The sequence below is a fragment of the Bombus fervidus genome, chromosome 1 (genome assembly GCF_041682495.2).
Source record: "Bombus fervidus isolate BK054 chromosome 1, iyBomFerv1, whole genome shotgun sequence".
NCBI classification, from domain to species: domain Eukaryota; kingdom Metazoa; phylum Arthropoda; class Insecta; order Hymenoptera; family Apidae; genus Bombus; species Bombus fervidus.
Window position 1 is genome coordinate 6,946,148 of NC_091517.1, and position 19,066 is coordinate 6,965,213.

General features: G+C 31.5%; 4 protein-coding genes across 4 annotated transcripts in view; 3 read left to right on the forward strand and 1 right to left on the reverse strand.

The window, feature by feature from the left end:
* Nucleotides 1-11,793, forward strand: part of LOC139998499 (cell adhesion molecule 1) — a 60,726-nt gene extending 48,933 nt beyond the window's left edge. Inside the window, exon 6 of the mRNA XM_071999624.1 lies at nt 11,664-11,793. Coding sequence (XP_071855725.1) covers nt 11,664-11,668 — 5 coding nt within the window. The 3' untranslated portion in view covers nt 11,669-11,793. The remainder of the gene's footprint in view (nt 1-11,663) is intronic.
* Fws (Conserved oligomeric Golgi complex subunit 5 four way stop) overlaps nt 1-19,066 on the forward strand; it is a 221,738-nt gene that overhangs the window by 37,097 nt on the left and 165,575 nt on the right. The window lies entirely within an intron of this gene.
* Nucleotides 13,313-15,800, forward strand: L(2)k09848 (WD repeat domain 74 lethal (2) k09848). The gene is made up of 8 exons (XM_072011975.1): nt 13,313-13,613; nt 13,799-13,946; nt 14,031-14,126; nt 14,195-14,501; nt 14,593-14,690; nt 14,781-14,982; nt 15,076-15,348; nt 15,444-15,800. The coding sequence occupies exons 1-8, from the start codon at nt 13,556-13,558 to the stop codon at nt 15,531-15,533; spliced, it is 1,272 nt and encodes a 423-aa protein (XP_071868076.1). The 5' UTR covers nt 13,313-13,555; the 3' UTR covers nt 15,534-15,800.
* Snf4agamma (SNF4/AMP-activated protein kinase gamma subunit) overlaps nt 15,762-19,066 on the reverse strand; it is a 132,019-nt gene continuing 128,714 nt past the window's right edge. Inside the window, exons 15-16 of the mRNA XM_072004953.1 lie at nt 18,831-18,924; nt 15,762-18,728 (exon numbers count right to left, since the gene is read on the reverse strand). Coding sequence (XP_071861054.1) covers nt 18,448-18,728; nt 18,831-18,924 — 375 coding nt within the window. The 3' untranslated portion in view covers nt 15,762-18,447. The remainder of the gene's footprint in view (nt 18,729-18,830; nt 18,925-19,066) is intronic.

The following is a 19,066-nucleotide window of genomic DNA, read 5'->3' on the forward strand; positions in this document are numbered from 1 at the left end:
CGTCGTTAACTACGGAACTAATGGAACAATATTTGTAAGAGCTGATTAAATCGGAATTCCTAAAATCTTGACTTATATCGTGTTATGATATTGCGAACATTTCGAACAACCTAATAAAAGAATTGTGGATGTTTAATATTTATGCAAGTTTATACTTTTACGAATATAATTAAAAAAATGGGACATGAGTAAGAAATTGTTTTACCTGTTAAATATTCTAGAAAATATTCTATGCTTTGGATATTTTATATATTTCTGCATATTATGTGCATTTAGTGCATTTTGCATCTTCAAATTTCTTATAAATGCATAAATGTACGTTAGGATAAGGAATTTCTTCGGAGACGATTAGAGTGTACATTGTAAGTATCCGGGTTCTATCGGTAAGAAGTAAAGGTTCGCTGATGACGAAACCGAATTTTCAATGTCAATTTCTCATAGGTCTCGGTCCAACGGCGACACTTTAGTCATGTCTGCGGAGGTACTTACATAGCACCGAGATTCATTTTGTCCGCCGCTCATTGCATGGTCAGGTGCGTTCTAATTGTAAGACTGCGACACATACATATGTAGGTATGTATACAGTCTATGGCTCTTATCCCTAAAATGGTAGCAAAGTATCGCCAGTACTGGATATCTTAACCAACAGATTAATAAAAATATTCGATTAGTGAAATGTTGCAATGTTTTTGACGATTCAACGAATTCTCACTGGTGCTTTGAAAAGTGAGTACATGATAAATGAATACACGCTATACATATACCGCTCATACACCGAGAATATTTATAAGTTTCTAAGGATAATTAGGGACTAATTTTCAATCATTTAATTGATCGTAGAAAGAATAGCGGGGGAATTGCTGATAGTCAAGGCTAAAGACTTTTTCTAATCGTACTTCTTGAGCTAGTAGTGAAAAAAAGATGAATTGGGAAATTTGTATATTGAATTGTAACATATGAAATGTCTTTTTGTTTAACTTTACGCTAAGATATTTAAAAATATTTCATTAATGAAACCAAAAGAATTTCTCGTTAACGAATTACAATTATATACATATCTATAATATTATATTACTTAAAGAGTTTAGATTTATTTTGTAGATTTCAGAATATTATTCTTTACAATTTATTAGTGAGTACCCATAACAACTTGTACGCTATTAATGCTCTCTTTAATTAAAACATTCTATCTAGAATGTTTTTCAGTTTTCAAGTATATTTAAATAATTCAAGCCTCTATGTTTCTTCCTTTTTAATACTGAAAAATAGTCAATTAATATTGCTTGTTTCTATCTCGATAAGAGAAAAACATAATATTATCAAAAACGCTTGTATATTTTTAAGTGTAAATATATATGTACATAATTGTAAAAAACAAAAGATCTGATATATTCATATTTTTCTGGTGTATAGTTGTACTATTTAGATGTATCTACAAGCTGATGCGAAACAATTATTTAAATATTTGGAACTGAATGAAGAAAGCAAAGAAAATGATAAAACTTCCGTTTTGTCGGATGTTTCAAAATAATAAATTTTAATTAATGGAAACAAATTATTTGTTATTATTTATATTGTTACGATATATACATTTATATTTTAAATAATATTCATATATTATTATATTGTTATTATATATACTATATATATACTATATATACTATATATAATATATATAAATATATATATTGTTATTATTTATATGATGAAAAAAATTACTGCAGAAAACTTTATCTTCAAAATCATTTCAACAACGGATACTATGAAATATATGTTCTACCACTGTAATAAATGGCAAGAACATTAATTAATGATAATCGCCTTTAAATTTATAAATTACTCTTTATATCGAGAAACACTATAAAAATATAGAACTATATAAAAAATAGACTTTATTCGCAAAATATAAATTATACATCTACGGCATGCGTATATTACAATCCAATATACCTAAACCACGTAAGCAGTAGTTCCAACCTTATGTATCCAGTAATTATCTAAGTATCTAAGTAACGCTATCTTGCTTTTTAACATATAAAATCGACTTCTACGTATTATGATCTTCGTATTAATGAAATTCCATTTATGAAAACACGCTCGATTGTAAAACACCTAGTTTCTTTCATATTCTTTGATCACGCAATGTTACATTGTACATCTTGTATATGTACAATGTACTTGTATAGATATGTAAAGGTAAAGTTAGCCTGCTGAAAGCCATAGAAACGAGAACGTAGAATCGATTTCCTTTCAGAGCTCGACGTACCGACGATTTTATAAAGATTAGTTATAACAATTTATCAAAACCAAAGGCATGATAAATGCTGTCAATAGTTATTTTTTTATTAAAACCATAGATAGATGAGACATGGGTAGAAGAAGAGGATTTATTATAATATCTCTCGCGTATCTTTATGCTACCATTTTACGGTCATAGAGCATTCTTCGCTCGTAGCGCTTTCATTGCTATTATAGATACGTATGCTGCTTTTAAGATCTCCAAATGTAACAGATACGACACGTTAATTTTAAGGATATCAGAGATCTTCTATAGCTCGTTTAAAATTAACTGATTCAAGGCTATTTATAACTTATCCGTGTCTTTTATATCTGATCGAGTATCAGATGAAAAGAATGAGTTAAAAATTTATAGAAAATCTATGGAAAATCTATGAATGAAAGATTTTATCGTTTTAGTTTTATCATTATATATATATAGTTTGGATGGATTATTATGGATAATTGAAGGATTTGCAACAATAAGGGACAGCTTCAATATTGAAATATTTAGTGGAAGATAAAGGCCTATTCTACCTATTCTATAGGTTTCGTACTGAAAAATGAAGAAGTTCATTATTGGAAATAATTGAATATGAATTTTTAGCGCCTTTATATCGCATTATCGAAATTATCCTTTTGCTCGACTTTAGAATTAAGTATGTACTTTTTTCATTCTTATAATTATTTCAAAATTATTGATTGTTATATCCAATATAATATTAGGTATGTATTTGGTTCTTTACAAAATTTCATAATCTACGGTTTATTTCTCAAAAATAAGAGCTTGTTCCCTTCCTAGTATCGGTTATAGTATCTAGCTATAGGTGACCAGAGTAGTTGAAGGTAGATTTCAGTTACATTACTTATTTTCAGGCTGTTTAATTATGAATTTCGATTATTACTTTGTTGTCTTTCGTTTACTTCTTTACTTTTGCAATTTAATGCAGTTTCTGCTTATTAGTATTAATCATTAATTATTAATATTTGAAGACTGCAAACGTTCTTTGTTTTATTGCATATAAGTCAGCAATACCGTTAAAGTTAATCCGTTGAAGTCTAACGTTGCATATATATACAATATACATATATTCGTATTATAGATATGTTTGGAAAGAAATGAAATACATAATTAAATCAAAAGATAAATCACAGTATATAAATGATAACATCTATAACGGGACAAATAGCATTGATCAGCCAATTGAACTAGCTGTAGCAAAGTCAATTTTACCATTAGATCGATGTTTTGTTAACCTTTGCGACTGCGTTGCGAACTGCTGCGATTGTTAACCTTTAGATCGCTAAATGTACAATCTAATCTAAGTAGAATGTCTATGTTTTGAATGAGTCTATAGCAGAAACATTGTTAAAAATCCAATTTGAACAGAAAATCGATGAAACTGCACTTACGAATCAAATAATTAATTACTCGACCATTAAACTGTTAACTGAGTTAGATTACCTTCGATTAAGAAATATTTCTTTTTCATTGAAAAGCCACTTTACAATTTAATAAGTACTTGTACAAAAATTCAATACAATCAGTTCCTGATGAAAATACACATATGTATTATAGCTAATAAGAAACAGGAGCACTTTAAAATACGTATCGATTCAGCAGTGAAATAAAAAATTCGTAAGTTATGAATTAATATTAACCCTTAAAGGTTATTATGTGAATATCACTTAATATTATTGTTCTGTAATAATTGCTAACTTCCACACTGCAAACGACTTTTCTACTTTTCGTCTAATACCAAATAATAATAAAATATTTAATTGCATTCGTTTGACTTTACTGATTTGTAAAATGAAAAGTATGTACATACATACATATATATAGTATATTGGTGTAAAACTTCACCTATGGTACTACAATATTAACGTGATTTCTTTCGATGACAGCTTTCAAGGGTTAAATTGCAAATAATTCAACTAACGGACTGATAATTAATAACCAAAGATTTCAAGATTCACACAAAATTTACTTTTTCATGGTACTATTTTACACCGATCAGCATACGTAGTAATGTGTACCAACGACAGTAGCGACCATAGCAGTGAAAGGGTTAGCAGCGTTATATAGATCTTATTAACGTTTAACAACCCAAACTTAGAACAAAAGAAAAGACAAAAATCGCAAAAACAAGAAAGAAAAGAAACGGAAACTGACAATGTAAGTGCACTAATCATTCGTCACTATCTTTGTAATCGACTCATCAATTTTCCATCAAATTTCGAAAAGCGTTTATTATCTTTCCGTGTGAAATCAGCTTTCTCTCCACTTTGGAAACAAGGAATCAGTGGCCGCCCGTGATGATCCTACAAAATTACTTGATCTATTGTTATTGTTCTACGCGAAAGTTCTTATGTGTGCGTTAGGTAGAAAAGAAAGGAAAAGATGTAATTGAATGAAAAGAGCAAACAATATAAGAATATGATGTGCAACTTAGAACTGATTCGATTAAATCATTCGTATAGACCGACGTTCGACGGCAATTGGATAGCTGAAAGTCCACGTCGATTTTACGCGATCGCCGGAGCCACTTATGTGTACTTTCCAAGCTGGAGTTCCATACAGATGGAATTGATAGACAGAATATTACCGCACACGAACTTTAGATTCTCGAACATGCATCACGATATTGGATTGTTCAGGGTGATTATTATGTGTATATATAAACTCTGTGTGAAAACAAATAAAATAAATGAAAGAAATGGAAAAAAAAGAGAGAAAAAGAAGAGAGGTTGAAGTTAATATGAAATATCCTGAACCAACTATATGTATATACATACATACATTCGTATATATGTATATATCTATGTACTTACATATGTATTTACGCTCTAAATATACGTAGATATAACCGATGACTATTTTTCGTTTCCTTTCATGTTCAACTCTGAGAATATTTTGATTGAAATTCAATAAAGAACATATATAGATGTAAAGAAATATTTGGTCTTGGTTACTGTAAATGCATTCTGCACTTTTGGATCGATGGAGATTCAAGATGAAGATTGTTAAAAAAGTTGACTGCAAGATTGACCTCGAGCATGGTTTCCAAACTTTTTTTATCGCGCAATATAGTACTCATTGCGAGGAACGAAAGTCTAAAAGGAATCATGGATTGCAAATGAACTGTTCTCGTGTAAAGTGGTAAAAGGACGTTATTATTATCAAAACCGATTTTAATTACGTAAGTTTTATATTTTCAGTAAAGTATGTTATCATTTGTCTGTTTGCTAACGCACATTGATATTGCAACCACAAGAAAATCAAAATGTTTTGAAGCGTTTCATACTCTTTGTTATGTCCGGTAACTCTACACAAACCCGACCCCACGCCGCAGACAAGATGGCAGTCAGATTTTTTTTTTTTTTTATTTGCGTTTAATTTACAATCAATTCTCGTAGAGGATTTTAAGTAAATTTATCTGGCGTGGTACTATGACATGATTAATAAGTGTTTATAGTATGTTTGATTTAGCCTGCGGATCTGTTCCGACGTGTCGAGTAGATGAGTAATTAGAGGGTTTTAGTGGTTGTTAACTCTTGTGCTATCTCTATTGTTGAATTTCAATATTTCTTCTTTGAATATGGATATCTTAAGGTCATGATGTATTGTTTCGTTGGTGACGTACCAAGGTGCATCTATTAGGAATCTTAAGGTTTTAGATTGGAATCGTTGTAGAATTTCTATGTTAGAATTACTTGCTGTTCCCCATAGTTGGATCCCATAGGTACAAGCATTATTTTACTTTGCATGTTTAAGTTGGAGCGTCTGGCAATGAGCCAGTAGAATTTTTTAGTTTTGTTTTCAGTTCTTTGGATTTATCTACGATGTGACGTTTCCATGTCATTCTTCTGTCTAGAATCATGCCCAGATATCTGACTGTATCTTTGTTTGGAATTAGAATATTATTTATGGTCACTTACGGGCAGGATTGTTTTCGCAGCGTGAAAGTTATTTGATTGGATTTGCTTTCATTGACTTTGAAGCGCCCTTTGTGGAACTATTCTTCCATAGAGTCGAGACCTCGCTGGAGAATAGAGAAGGCAATTTTCGGGTCTGAGTGCGAGGCTAATAAGGTTGTATCGCCAGAAAATGTCGCTATGGTTATCTCTGTCGAAGTTGATAAATCTACAGTGTAGATGTTGAACAGCAGGGGTCCGAGGACACTGCCTTGGGGTATGCCAGCTTCTATTGGAAATGTTGAGGTTATAGCGTCTAATTGTTTTACCATGAATTGTCTATTGGTTAGGTAGGATTTTAGGATGGAGTAGTAGGTGTGTGGTAGGATTTTCTTTAGTTTGAACAAAAGTCGTTCATACCATACTTTGTCGAATGCCTGTTGAATGTCTAGAAATACCGCAGTGCAATATTTTTTCTTTTCTAATTCTTGGGTGATTTTATGTGTTAGACGATGAATTTGCTCTATCGTAGAATGTTGCTTCTGAAAGCCGAATTGATGATCCGGCATTGTTTTCAACTCCTCTAAGAGTGGAAGAAGTCGTTTCGTTAGCATCTTGTTTGTGGCTTGGAGGTAGTCCTTTTGGAATGATGGAAACTCATAGTGTTTTATGCTGGTCTTGGTGATAATTCCGGTGTCGCCATGGGTCTTACCACTGGGATGTTGGGTATGATAAAAGTTATAACCATTTATTGTCAGATAATTTTTATTGGTGAAATAAGTTTCAGATATGAGCATTATGTCGATTTGTTGTTGTTTTAGGAAGTGTTCTAGTTCGTATTTATGCTGAGCTAGATCGTTAACATTCCAAAGAGCTATGCGTATTGGTTTTATTTTACGTCGGAGCGTGTTAATTTGTCCACGATGATTGTAAGCAATGATAGCAAGTTATTAATTTGCTCTGTTTGTTTCACGATTAATTTTTCAAGCCTATTGAAGTTATCCGTGTTTTATGAAGTGGAAACACTGTGATTGAGCACTATAGATTTTCGGCCTGCTTGATTTCCTTGAACTACCTGTGCATAAGAGATTGAAGGAGTAATAAATTTTGTTTGGTTTAAGTACTTGGTTGGTTAGGTCCTTAACTCTGGATTTGGAGTACTTATTTTTATACAAGGTCTTGTAGGCTGTGCAACCTTTATAGTTCGCAGGATGCTCTCCTTGACAGAGGATGCACTTCGCTGGGGTTTCTGAAGATTTAGTGCACTGATCTGTAGGGTGAATACCTGCACATTCAACGCAGCGGTGGTTATGGTTGCAATATTTTTGCGTGTGGCCGTATCTTTGGCACCTTTTACATTGAACTATCTCTTTTTTTATAAAAGGTGGTTCAATTTTTACTACCGAATTCATTAAACGATTGATATTATAGACTTCTGTGTTATTTGGTTTTTACTATAGGTCAATAAAGAATAAGAATAGCGGGTTTTTTGTGATTCTATGTCTTACATTGCTAATGTTGGTTACTTCATGGCCATGATTTAAGAGTTCAAGTTTCAGTTCATCTAAGTTAGCTGAGTGGTGGATGTTGCGTAGCACCACACTAAAATGTCTTTCTTGTTTCAGTTGATATGTGTGGAAGTTTGCGTTCAGAGTTTTTAGTAACTTTGTTAGTTTTCTGTAGGAGTCATCATTGTTTGAATGTCCATAACATCATCAATGAAAATTGGTGGGAAACTACGTCCATAGAATTGTCTGTAGGTTCTAATATTGCTAATCTGTTGTAAGTGGTAATGTGACTTGTTGACCGTACGTTCTGACTAGCGTTTACATTTTTTTTGACTGAATCAAGTTTACGTTTTTTGATGCTGTTGGTGTGGTTTGAAAGGTGGGATATATTATCCTTTTGTCACAGATGAGGTAGAACGGTGCGGTTGTAGTTTTGTTCGTGAGGGCCTGATCTGGTTACTTGGGCCATCTTCGAGCTAGTTAATTCAAATTGAAATAACTAGTCGAGAGGCTATGATTTGGATTAGAGATTAGAAGTGTTGGATTTTCCACGAGTAAGTTCAGAAAACATTTGGTTTATTTCTGCTTCAACTCACTTTCGACGGAGGATTGTCACTTATTGTGAACTTCACTGAGTACTAGACACACGTCTACACGATTCGGCAGTCGAAAAGGAACTGTCGGCACTTCCTTATTGCGTACTCTCAATAGTCTTAAGGGCCCACGACAAATCTTAGGATTTTTCTTGTTAAGGTCCTTCAGACCGAACCAATATCTTTTTACTTCAATTGTTTCTTAAATTTATTGTCTATTCCGGGAAGATACGGGAAATCTGGGTTTTCTCGCGTATGATACTTCCCGCTAGCAACTTTCTCTCAGCGGCGGTTTGTACCCCTCTTCATCCACCAACCTGGTAGATTAACCAATTAACACAGACGTCTATTTCCCTCAATTTCCTAACGAAAACTTGCTCTTAATGAATCAGCTTATCTCGTGTCCTTAGACCCACCCATCACAACTTTTCCTCCGCAGCATCATCGTCACTAAAAGTTCAGTTGTTCTACATTTTTTGATCCGTTACCATCTATACTTACTCTGCTCAGTAACTTATTGTCTATCAATCGAGATCTTAATTATTTTCTATTAACTTACATCTATCTTGTCTACAAGTTATTGAAGTAAACTGTAAATTGTAACCTGTTCACTCAATGCATACTCAATTCAACCAATTTTATTATCCTAACCGAAATAGCGGATCGATCATTTCGTGGCGTCGGTAGCATAATCGTAACGTGAATTTACGACTCTCATTGATGCGCTTCCTCGCGATCACGTCTCTCCGCGAACGGTCGAACATTCTTGACGGGTAAAATAAGATATAAGAATATTAAAAAATCCAAATCTGATGCAGTTCTCCAAGTATCTAACAACAATGCTTTTCATATTATACCAGCACATTATTCTGGACTCTGGAGATATAAATAAACTGCTGCAGACTATAGCACTGAAAAACAGGTATACATAAGTTGAGTTTCCGCATTATAATTATTTTTCTTGTTTTGCTTTGTCCGATGCTTCGTTAATGTTCATTCTCCAGTCTATACCTGGCTTTTGTTCCAAGCGTTCATATTTAGTCTCAATAATGGTACAAAGATATATAAATATCCGGTAAATGCTTCATGCAATAGATGAAGCATTTGGAAACTGTGCCAGAACACGCGTAGTATATATACTATACTGTGTGTATACATGTATAAAGTAGGGCTTACACGCTTTAGAAGGTGGTAAAAGTTCCTGATTGGCCGGAATCGCAATAATTAGACCAACGTTTTGGAGATAGAGTATCGATATTGAACTCCGTTAATAATTATAGGAAAGTTAGTCGACCGCTTGTGCATTGGCGTACGGAAGAATAAGGCCTTGCACTTGCACGTTTATACTCAGTAATGGGTTTACGTTGCACCGCTCATCGCGTCAGCATCTCACATATAGCGCGTTGTATAATTCACATTAATTTATAATTAATTTTAAGAAGATAAATAAGAAAAAAGACTACAGATATTCTGGAATAACGTCCGCGCTGGTAGAAGAAACTATTGTCGCTGGATACTCCGGGAATTACATCAGAATTGGACTTTTCTACATTCTCATATAATATTTTACTCGTTAGAACTACGAAACGCATCGAAACATTTGATTTTTGCATAATTGCAATATCAATATGCATCAGCAAACAAACAAATGATAATATCGATTACATGCTTTACTAAATATGTAAAACTCACATAATTAAGATCGGTTTCAGCAATAATAACATTTTTTTATCATTTTCCATGAAATCCATTTACAACCAATTATTCGACGCAATAAAAAAAAAAAAAAAAATAATCTTGAAGATCGTGCTCAAGATTAATTTTGCAATCAACTTTTTCGACAAAACTCCACCGATTCAAAGGTGTAGAATGCTGTATATAGATATATGTACACAAAAATTGCAAAAGATTAGAAGGAAAAGAAAAAATAAGTTATAAAGTTAAAATTTGGAACCAATTTGAGCTATTACAGATGATTTTTGTTTTATTTTGTTTTGTGTTTTTTTCGGCTTTTAGCTGCAGAAATATATATGTATTTATATGTATATAAATTTTACAGGCGGCTGGAAATTCTGTGAAAAGAATAAGAAGAAAGGAAAAAGAATCCAAGTCGAAATCTTCGACTAATTGTAGATTATTCGATCGATGACTGTTTCATTTTCATATATATCTTCAATAATAAAATTCTTTCATATAAATTAGTGTATTTTCAAAATTCTCTTTTATATTTAACTTCAGTAAGCTCTCTGTAGTAGTTCATAAAATATATAAAAAATAGAGAATAAAGAAAGAAATAAAACAACACGAAAAAGGAAAAATGAAACAATATACAAAGAGATGAAATTCATGAGAAATATCATTTTCATTCTATTGTTGTGTTTATTTTTATATCCAGCTTCGGAACCCCTTTCATATTAACTCGTACGTGAAATACGTCACCCTTCCTCTTGCTTATGACGCAGATATTTTCCAAAGGTACACCGACCCCTGCACTGCGGCTGGCTGGGGACGACACATTCCTGGATCCAATGTACGTAGTTAATCGCATCTAATTATTTACTGTCATCTACAAAAATTGTTTTATTGATTAACAAGCGTAGAGACATTCTGTTTAAAGTTGTATTGTACGAAGCGTGGAAAATCCACAATGCACTTGAAGCATGAATATGGAATAGAGTACATGAAAGAATACAGAGTAAATATAGATCGTATAGTGGGAATCTAAAATTGAATTTCATTAATCCTTTGAACAGAAAAAAATGAAGTTTACTTCCAATTTTATTTTCTTCTCTACATATGCTCTTATCCTATTTTGTGTTTTTCTACTTAATTTGTTTATTGTATTGTATTTTATAATTCTTTCTTTCTTCCTATGTCTTTTTCCTATTGTTCATATTCCGAATTTCATTTCTGACTATAGACTCTACGGTATAATTCTAACTCTAACTCAACAATGAGTAACAAATCGACTAGAATAGAAGAACTTCTAACTTGTTTGTGGTAACGCATTTCAATTTAGAAAGATGATTTTGATTTTGAATTTGAATTTTAAAACGTGATTTTAAATTTGAACTTGAATGCTTACAGGGAACGGGTTAATAAAAGATTTTATTACATTAATAAGGAATAACAAATATTCTAGTACAGCCAAATAATTTTATTTAGAGAGGGTCTGGTACCTACCTTCGTAGTGTCCAATTACCTTTGATTCCACCGGAAAAATGTCCAGTTTCAGGAGTAGATAGTAAGTTGCATTTATGCGCAGGTGTATTACAAGGTGGACGAGATGCTTGTCAAGTTTGTAACAATTTAAATTCAAATTTATTTTATACCTAGGTATCCTTTTCGTAAAAGAAATATATTTCAGGGTGATAGTGGTGGTCCACTTTTATGCAATGGTACGCAAATTGGAATAATTTCATGGGGAAAAGGTTGTGCTCGTCCTAATTGGCCAGGCGTATATTGTCGAGTAGACTTATATTTAAACTGGTTAAACGAAACTGTACAGAACAACACTGCGTTTCAAATATGCGTTCTTGATATTACAAACGTTCTCATTATAAAACTGGTGATATTCTTTGTTTTGTAAAATAAACGGTATTTAAAATAAATTATATATGTACGTGCGAATAATTTATAAATCAAATGAAAGATTATAGGTCAAAAGAAAAATATTTTATTGTAGCAATAACATTTATATGTACTATATGAATGTGGTAAATAAATATTATCCTGCCATCGCTTCATCAGCATTAAATAAACCGAGATTCTAATTTATAACATCGTTAATTAATAGAATTTTATAATTGAATAAACTTTTCCTTTGAGAATCATTCCTTTTTTAATTTATTTCGTATTTTTTGATACGTAGTACTCGATGAATACAGACAAAATATAGCAGTTTCAAGTTTGGGAATCCATTCGCACTAATTCAAAAGTTATGTATTGTAAGCGTATTGTATAACTTTCATTAACGTGATAACCACTTAGACGGTGAATTTTGTTGTTTATTGCAACATCATAAAGTAGCAAAATATGACCTTATTATTAATATATGAATCGATTTATTAAATAACATTTTTCATAAATGTTTAAAGGAAATCTATACATATTGCCCACGGACACGACGATCTAAACAGGTCTCGACACTCGTATACCAATGCCAGGGAAAACTGCCCGAACATTGAGTCTTGACTAGTTATGAAAAATCAGCATGGAAGACAAAAAGTTCTTGTTTTGCGTATGCGTGACATGCTATGAATATTTCAGACTAGGATACTTTATCCATCTCTGTATGTCTCGCAAGAGCGCGAATTTTGTTGACTTTTCATGTTGATTTTTCACGACTGAACACGAGTCAATTTTTGTACGGTTTTCCTAGCATGTATGGATACTTGTTTATATGATCGTGCCCACGATCGCGCCATATTGGACGATTGGTCTTGAAACTCCCGCGGTGGGAAATGTTACGATTATGCGGTGACTTGTGTTTCTCCAATCCGCCACTAACGTCGTTACTGCAGAGTAGTGAAAACAATAGAGTATATAAGGCCACAATTTTGTTTCCCCTAAAACGAAGTTTAACCATACATAGAATTGTTTATGAATAAATAATATATACTTACTCATAAAATATTATAAAAATTATAAAAAATTTACTTGATTACTTCTACCACAAGGTACTTTATTGAAATTGTTTTAACTACTCAACATTAGCGCCTTATGTGCGATGGACAATACAAGAATCTTTCTGTCCTCAAATCTGGAACTAACCCCAGCGTAGGAGTTTTCTGACCTATGTATTAGTGATGCCGATACATTTGAATTTTATCGATACGTATTGATCGATACTCAATGACTGAGTTAAACTACTTTTCATAATTTTTCACCATTTATTTAGAGTAAGTTGTCATGTCCCGGATTCGTGCCGGCGCAAAATTATTTCGCGGTGATTTTTTCACGCACGTTACGGGTTTGCAATCTTTTAAATATGAGGTGCTTTCATCGTACATTTACATAAAAAGAAAGAAAAACAATATCTTGATCGAATTGAGATACTTTCGCTCTTTTTTGAAGTCCGTATAAAAATAAGACTGCGCTTGCGCATTCACAATCAATCACCAATGCGGATCCATATACCACGGATCCCGCTTCCGGGAAAGGCTTCTCTCTTTATACTTATTATTCGAAGCCTATACATACTTGTATGTTCATTCTTGCTATCGAATTTTATTATTTATAAAATTATTTTTAGTGAAAATGAATACAAAAGATAATTATGATATTTATGTTGGTGGTAAATCTGGAATTTTCAAAGGTAATTATAAATACTTAATTTTAACATTATATCTACTTTAATTTGAAAAATCGAATGTTCTACAGTAGGTTAAGAGAATACACTAACCTAAAAAGATCATTTTTATTTTATGTACGAAATATTGTATTAATAATAATGGCAGCTGAACGAAATATATAAAATTCAATTGTGCATTTTATCGACAGGTGTAAGAATAGATAAAAAACAATGTATATCACAAAATATACAGAATTTGATTACTATAACTGATAACGATGAGGTTACGACGATGTCTTGGAGTGATGACGAGGAAAGAGAAATTTTAATTGCGTGTGGTGTAAAAGACATTAGGAGGTCATGTATAATAAGTAATTTATCAATTATACTGAAATTTTATTTATTATTCATACAAATATCATAATTTCTTTTATTTTACAGTATAAAAGTTTATGATACCAATTGTTCAACATTTACATGTTCCTTTTTTTGCAATACTGGAGCAGGAAAAATTACTGGCATATCTCGATATAATGAGTAAATAACTTTGAAAAATATCAAATAGTATTGCGGTGTATATTTTTAATATGAGATTTTATTTACAGAGCAATTTTGTCTGCTGTACAATCAGGAGAAATAAAACTCTGGCGATTTGAAGAAGATGATGGATTTTTAATAAATGCTGGTAAAAATTTAGATAAAATGCGTCATTCGAAAATAAATAAACAAATAATAGCTACTGGAGGTCAAGAACATGCATTAAAATTATTTGATATAGAAAAACAAACACAAATATTTATAGAGAAAAATGTACCTCCTGATTGGTTACAGTTAAGGGTTCCTATCTGGATTTCTGATATAGATTTTCTTCCTGGTACAGAAGAAATTGTTACAACTAGTAAATACGGATATGTAAGATCTTGATTGATATATGTATGATTCTAATATGTAGTTGTTACATTATGTAAACATTTTTTCATTGTACAAAAATGAAACTTTTAAGGTGCGTTTATATGATCCAAAATCACAAAGAAGACCTGTTATAAATGTTGAAGTAAAAAATGAAGCATTAACAACTTTAGCTGTGGTGCCACAAAAAAGGTATCTATATATAATATACATAAAAAATGTAATGTATATTTTTTAATGGATATCATATATAAATATGAAAAAATGATTATCTAATTGTAGGCAGATTATAGTTGGTTCTGGCAAAGGTGTAATGAATCTCATAGACTTAAGAAAACCAGCTAAAGTATTAAATAAATATAAAGGATCAGTTGGAGCTGTAACAGGAATAGCTTGCAGTAAAATTGAACCTTACATTATCAGTGTTGGTTTAGATAGATTTTTGCAAATACATCATATTAATACAAAAGAATTATTAAGAAAGGTAAAAATAATTCAGTATTGGAGAATGTTATATTAAAAAATAGTATTTAATTTAATCAAGTTGCTACTTATTATATATTGTTTTATATTGCAGGTATATTTAACGTCAAAAATATCATGTATGTTGTTACGTTCAGAGTTTTCATTTTCTACGAATAAAGAAGTTAATGAAGAAAATACACAACAGTGTAAGAATAAATCCACTAAGAATTTTCAAGGAAAACAGCAAACTGTGCAAAGCAATTCAGATTCTGATTCAGAATATGATATGTTATTTGAAAAAATGCCAGTAATTAGTAACAAAGAAGATAGGTCAATAGAAGAAAAGCGAAGGAAAGCAAATCCTTCAAGGTTAGATAATGAAATTGTAAGTGATTTGTTATATTTCTTTTCTTTTCTAATTGATTTACAAACTTCAGTTAATGAAGAAAAATGATATTCTTTTTATTTTTTAATACGCAGATCTCCCGTAAACATGAACTAAGGAAAAACGAACTGTCAAAAAGACAGTATAAGAAGATGAAGAAGTCAAATTCGTTAATAGAATTATAAGTAAGATAATAGTGATCACGTATTATCAGTATCTAATATTAATTATTAGTATTGTTCACGAGTGATAATAAAAATCTTTTTATATTTTCATATGTTTGATATATGTAACATCTTATAAAATTTTAAAAAATTTGTATTAAATAGAAAATATTAAAGATGTTAATACATATGTATAGTATAATATAAAGATAGGGTAAAGGCACATAGAAATCATTACAAACAATGAAATAAAATGTCTCAGTTACGATGTATTTTGTCACTCAGCAATTCGTTTTTTTTTTTTTTTTTTTTCATTTGTACCTTACATGTACAAGGGACATGAATAATACGCTAATAGCTTTTGCCCTGGATATACAGTACTGCGACGCGACTAAGTGTACTGTCTAATTATTCGATTAATTCTTTTTATTGTACAATTTATTCTTAATACCTTGTCTATAGTGTTTTGGTTCATGAATGCAGCGTATGCCGACTTCAATGGCTTCTCACACAAAATGTTTTCTGTTAACGTTACATTAACTTATGCTTTCAGCTACAACATGTAATAATATTGAAATCGGATGCGCTGCAGAATGTAGTAGGCTACTGTAGATTTCTTTACGTCTAAAAACTAGAAAAAAAGTGAACGTGACAACTTGTAAAGTTGAAACGTATTTTGTACTAAAAGGAATTAATATTCGCAGCTATAGCACACTAAATCTTATTCGGCTACAATCATTTCAGCTGTACAAAAATCATTGTCCCCTCGCTACGCCTCTTGATAATTAATACTAACGTAAATTTGCTTTATCCTGACTGCGCTCTCATCTGAAATGGAATATTTGTTCTTATCCTTGTAAATGTACCTAGGAATAAACTCACTAAATTACAGGCACTGTCCCCTTCAAGATTCAAGTAGGTAGTTTTCATCTATATTTCTGTAGACGAAATGGAGCTTTGCGCCAAAAAGGAAAATATATTCCCTGGCACAGAGGCCACTTATATACAGATTTCCACATAAATGTAACACATGCAGATATCCTGCATAATTTATAATTCCACCTCTTCTTACGTGCAGTAAGCGTAGAATGAAGTCTGTTTCAAGCTGAAACAGTGTTTTTTTAATAAAACATTTTTACAGGAATGCTTTCTGCCACTCATTTTATAATTTGTTATTTAAACAATATACAATATTGAGTAGAGTATCTATTTTATATAATTCTCAAGTACAGTTCAATATTGGTGCTTGTTTAATCTTTGTATGATACTATTAATTTTATAAATATTTACGAGAACCAATTTTCGCAGTTTACGAAATAATTTCTTTTAACTAATCATCACTTACATATAAAAAATAACAACAACATAAAATACAATTACAAAATTTTTCATTTACTGTATTTCTTTTCGAATGCCAGTTGTCTCTTTGTCAGTGATTAATAATGTATTGAATTTAGTAAGAAATCGTAAAAATTTTAACATGTTCTCTTTTCAAAAGGAAAATTCGTAAACATATTAGTTAATTTATAAAAATTTCTTGCATATAAAGCAAATACAAACATAGAAGTATTTAAAAGAAGCGCTACTAGGTAAAATTATATGTATGTATATACACACAAGTCTAAAAAGACTAATATGTTCGTAATTAAATAGTTTCATAAATAACGAACGAAGTGTTGCAAGTATTTTTATACATTAATTAAAATACCCGTGGCAACGCATATTAGTTGTAGAATTGTTCTTATTTTTCATATTTTGTAGGCCTTTCAGTACTTAATAATGTATATTCATTTCATAAATGTTATTTCTTAAAAACCGTACATGAAATAATAACATATAAATTTAACAAGTATTGCTTTCCTGTAGTGAAATATTTTGTGAAGCTCATGTAGAAGTTAGATGATAATACAATTAATTTCGAACGTTTTATCTACTACGTATGTATTTTATTGTTTGTTATTCATTATCTGCACACTACTTCCATTTTATCGTTATATCAGAGTTAATGCAAGATCAAAAGCACCATATTTTTCTCTTTTTTTTTTTGTTTTTTAAAAATATCACATGCTGTGCAATCGTTTAAAACAAAATCGTTTATTATGCATATCAGTTTCTAATATTCAGACATCCAACGTGACAGTTCATGGATAAGAAGCTTTTTTATAGATAAGCATACAGGATATATGTACATGTTTAGACGTTTGCTTAACACTGTATTTCGTTCCTGTCAGGAGAAAGCATGGAAGGCCTCTGTAAAAACGAGGTCCATATTTATTAATTATGGAGCACTCTTTGACATACGACTATTCTGTTTCATGTCTTCTACACATTTTTCTATACTATATGAGTAAAGTAAATTACTTCATAATCTTTGATTTGAAATAAAATACAAGGATACCAGTATTAGGAGCGTAGTAACATCATAAATCTAAAGGATGCAAGAAACCACTATTTGTTTCCTCGAAAATTCTATTGAAACATTCCCAGTGTACGATTGAAGAAAGGGTGTATAGAATATCATACCCTGAGTAGATAATGGCGTAGCAACCGTTCCTGGCAAGAAGCTCGAACGTTTACGCTGAGTAGCATTTGTACCATAAAAAATTAAGTTTAATTATTTTATACAGCATAGAGCATCGCATTATCGTTTGTCGCGTCCAGTAAAATTCATTTCATTATTTTCACACGTTCAACATGATTACATTATTTTAGATAACAGTTAGTTTTGTGACGTAAATTGATCGAACGAGCGAAGAAAAATTTTTCGCATATTTTTCCTAAGTTCTTAAGCATTGTACACGCAAGCATTAAGAACAGACGAAAAACAAGCTCAGTCGTACACTGCTTGTTGTCGTTATCTTATAACGGTTTGACGTTATAGTCAAACAATTGATTCACAATTTCATGCTTAATGGCATGTTAAGATAATATTGGTTCAATCTCCTCCTGATACGGCTACTTCCCGCCACGCAGATTCTTGAGATTGATTTACTAAAGTTGACTGAGGTTCAGAAATATCTGATGCTGCAGGACTCAGCGGTGGACTAGGTGTTGCGGGTGCTTCTTCAGATTGGTTTACTTCAGCTGTATCTTGTTCAGCTTCTGCTTCACCATCAGGAATGGAAGCCTCCGATTGCACAGAACTCGGAGCCTTTGATACAGAATCCTGTGCTCTTAACGATACAGAACTATCTTTGTTGCTACTGCCATCTTCACCTAAACATTGGTATTTGTTCGTTATTAATACCTTTTAATCTTAATAATATTAATACTGTGTACTTTTGTCTTGACAAAATGTAAATTAAAATATATTCTTACCACAAGGCCTAAGAACGAGGTAGAAGAGTAAGTCGGATAGAGAAATTATACCGATCACTTTATCATCATCATCAATCACTACTAACCTATGGACCTAAAAAAGTTTTATATGACTTATTTATATATATTCATAGTCATATAAAATAGTACATTATACTACAAAATTAAATAATTATAAGCTCTGTTCTATTTAAAATGTACCGCAATAAACAATCAGTAATCATTTCTAACATTTT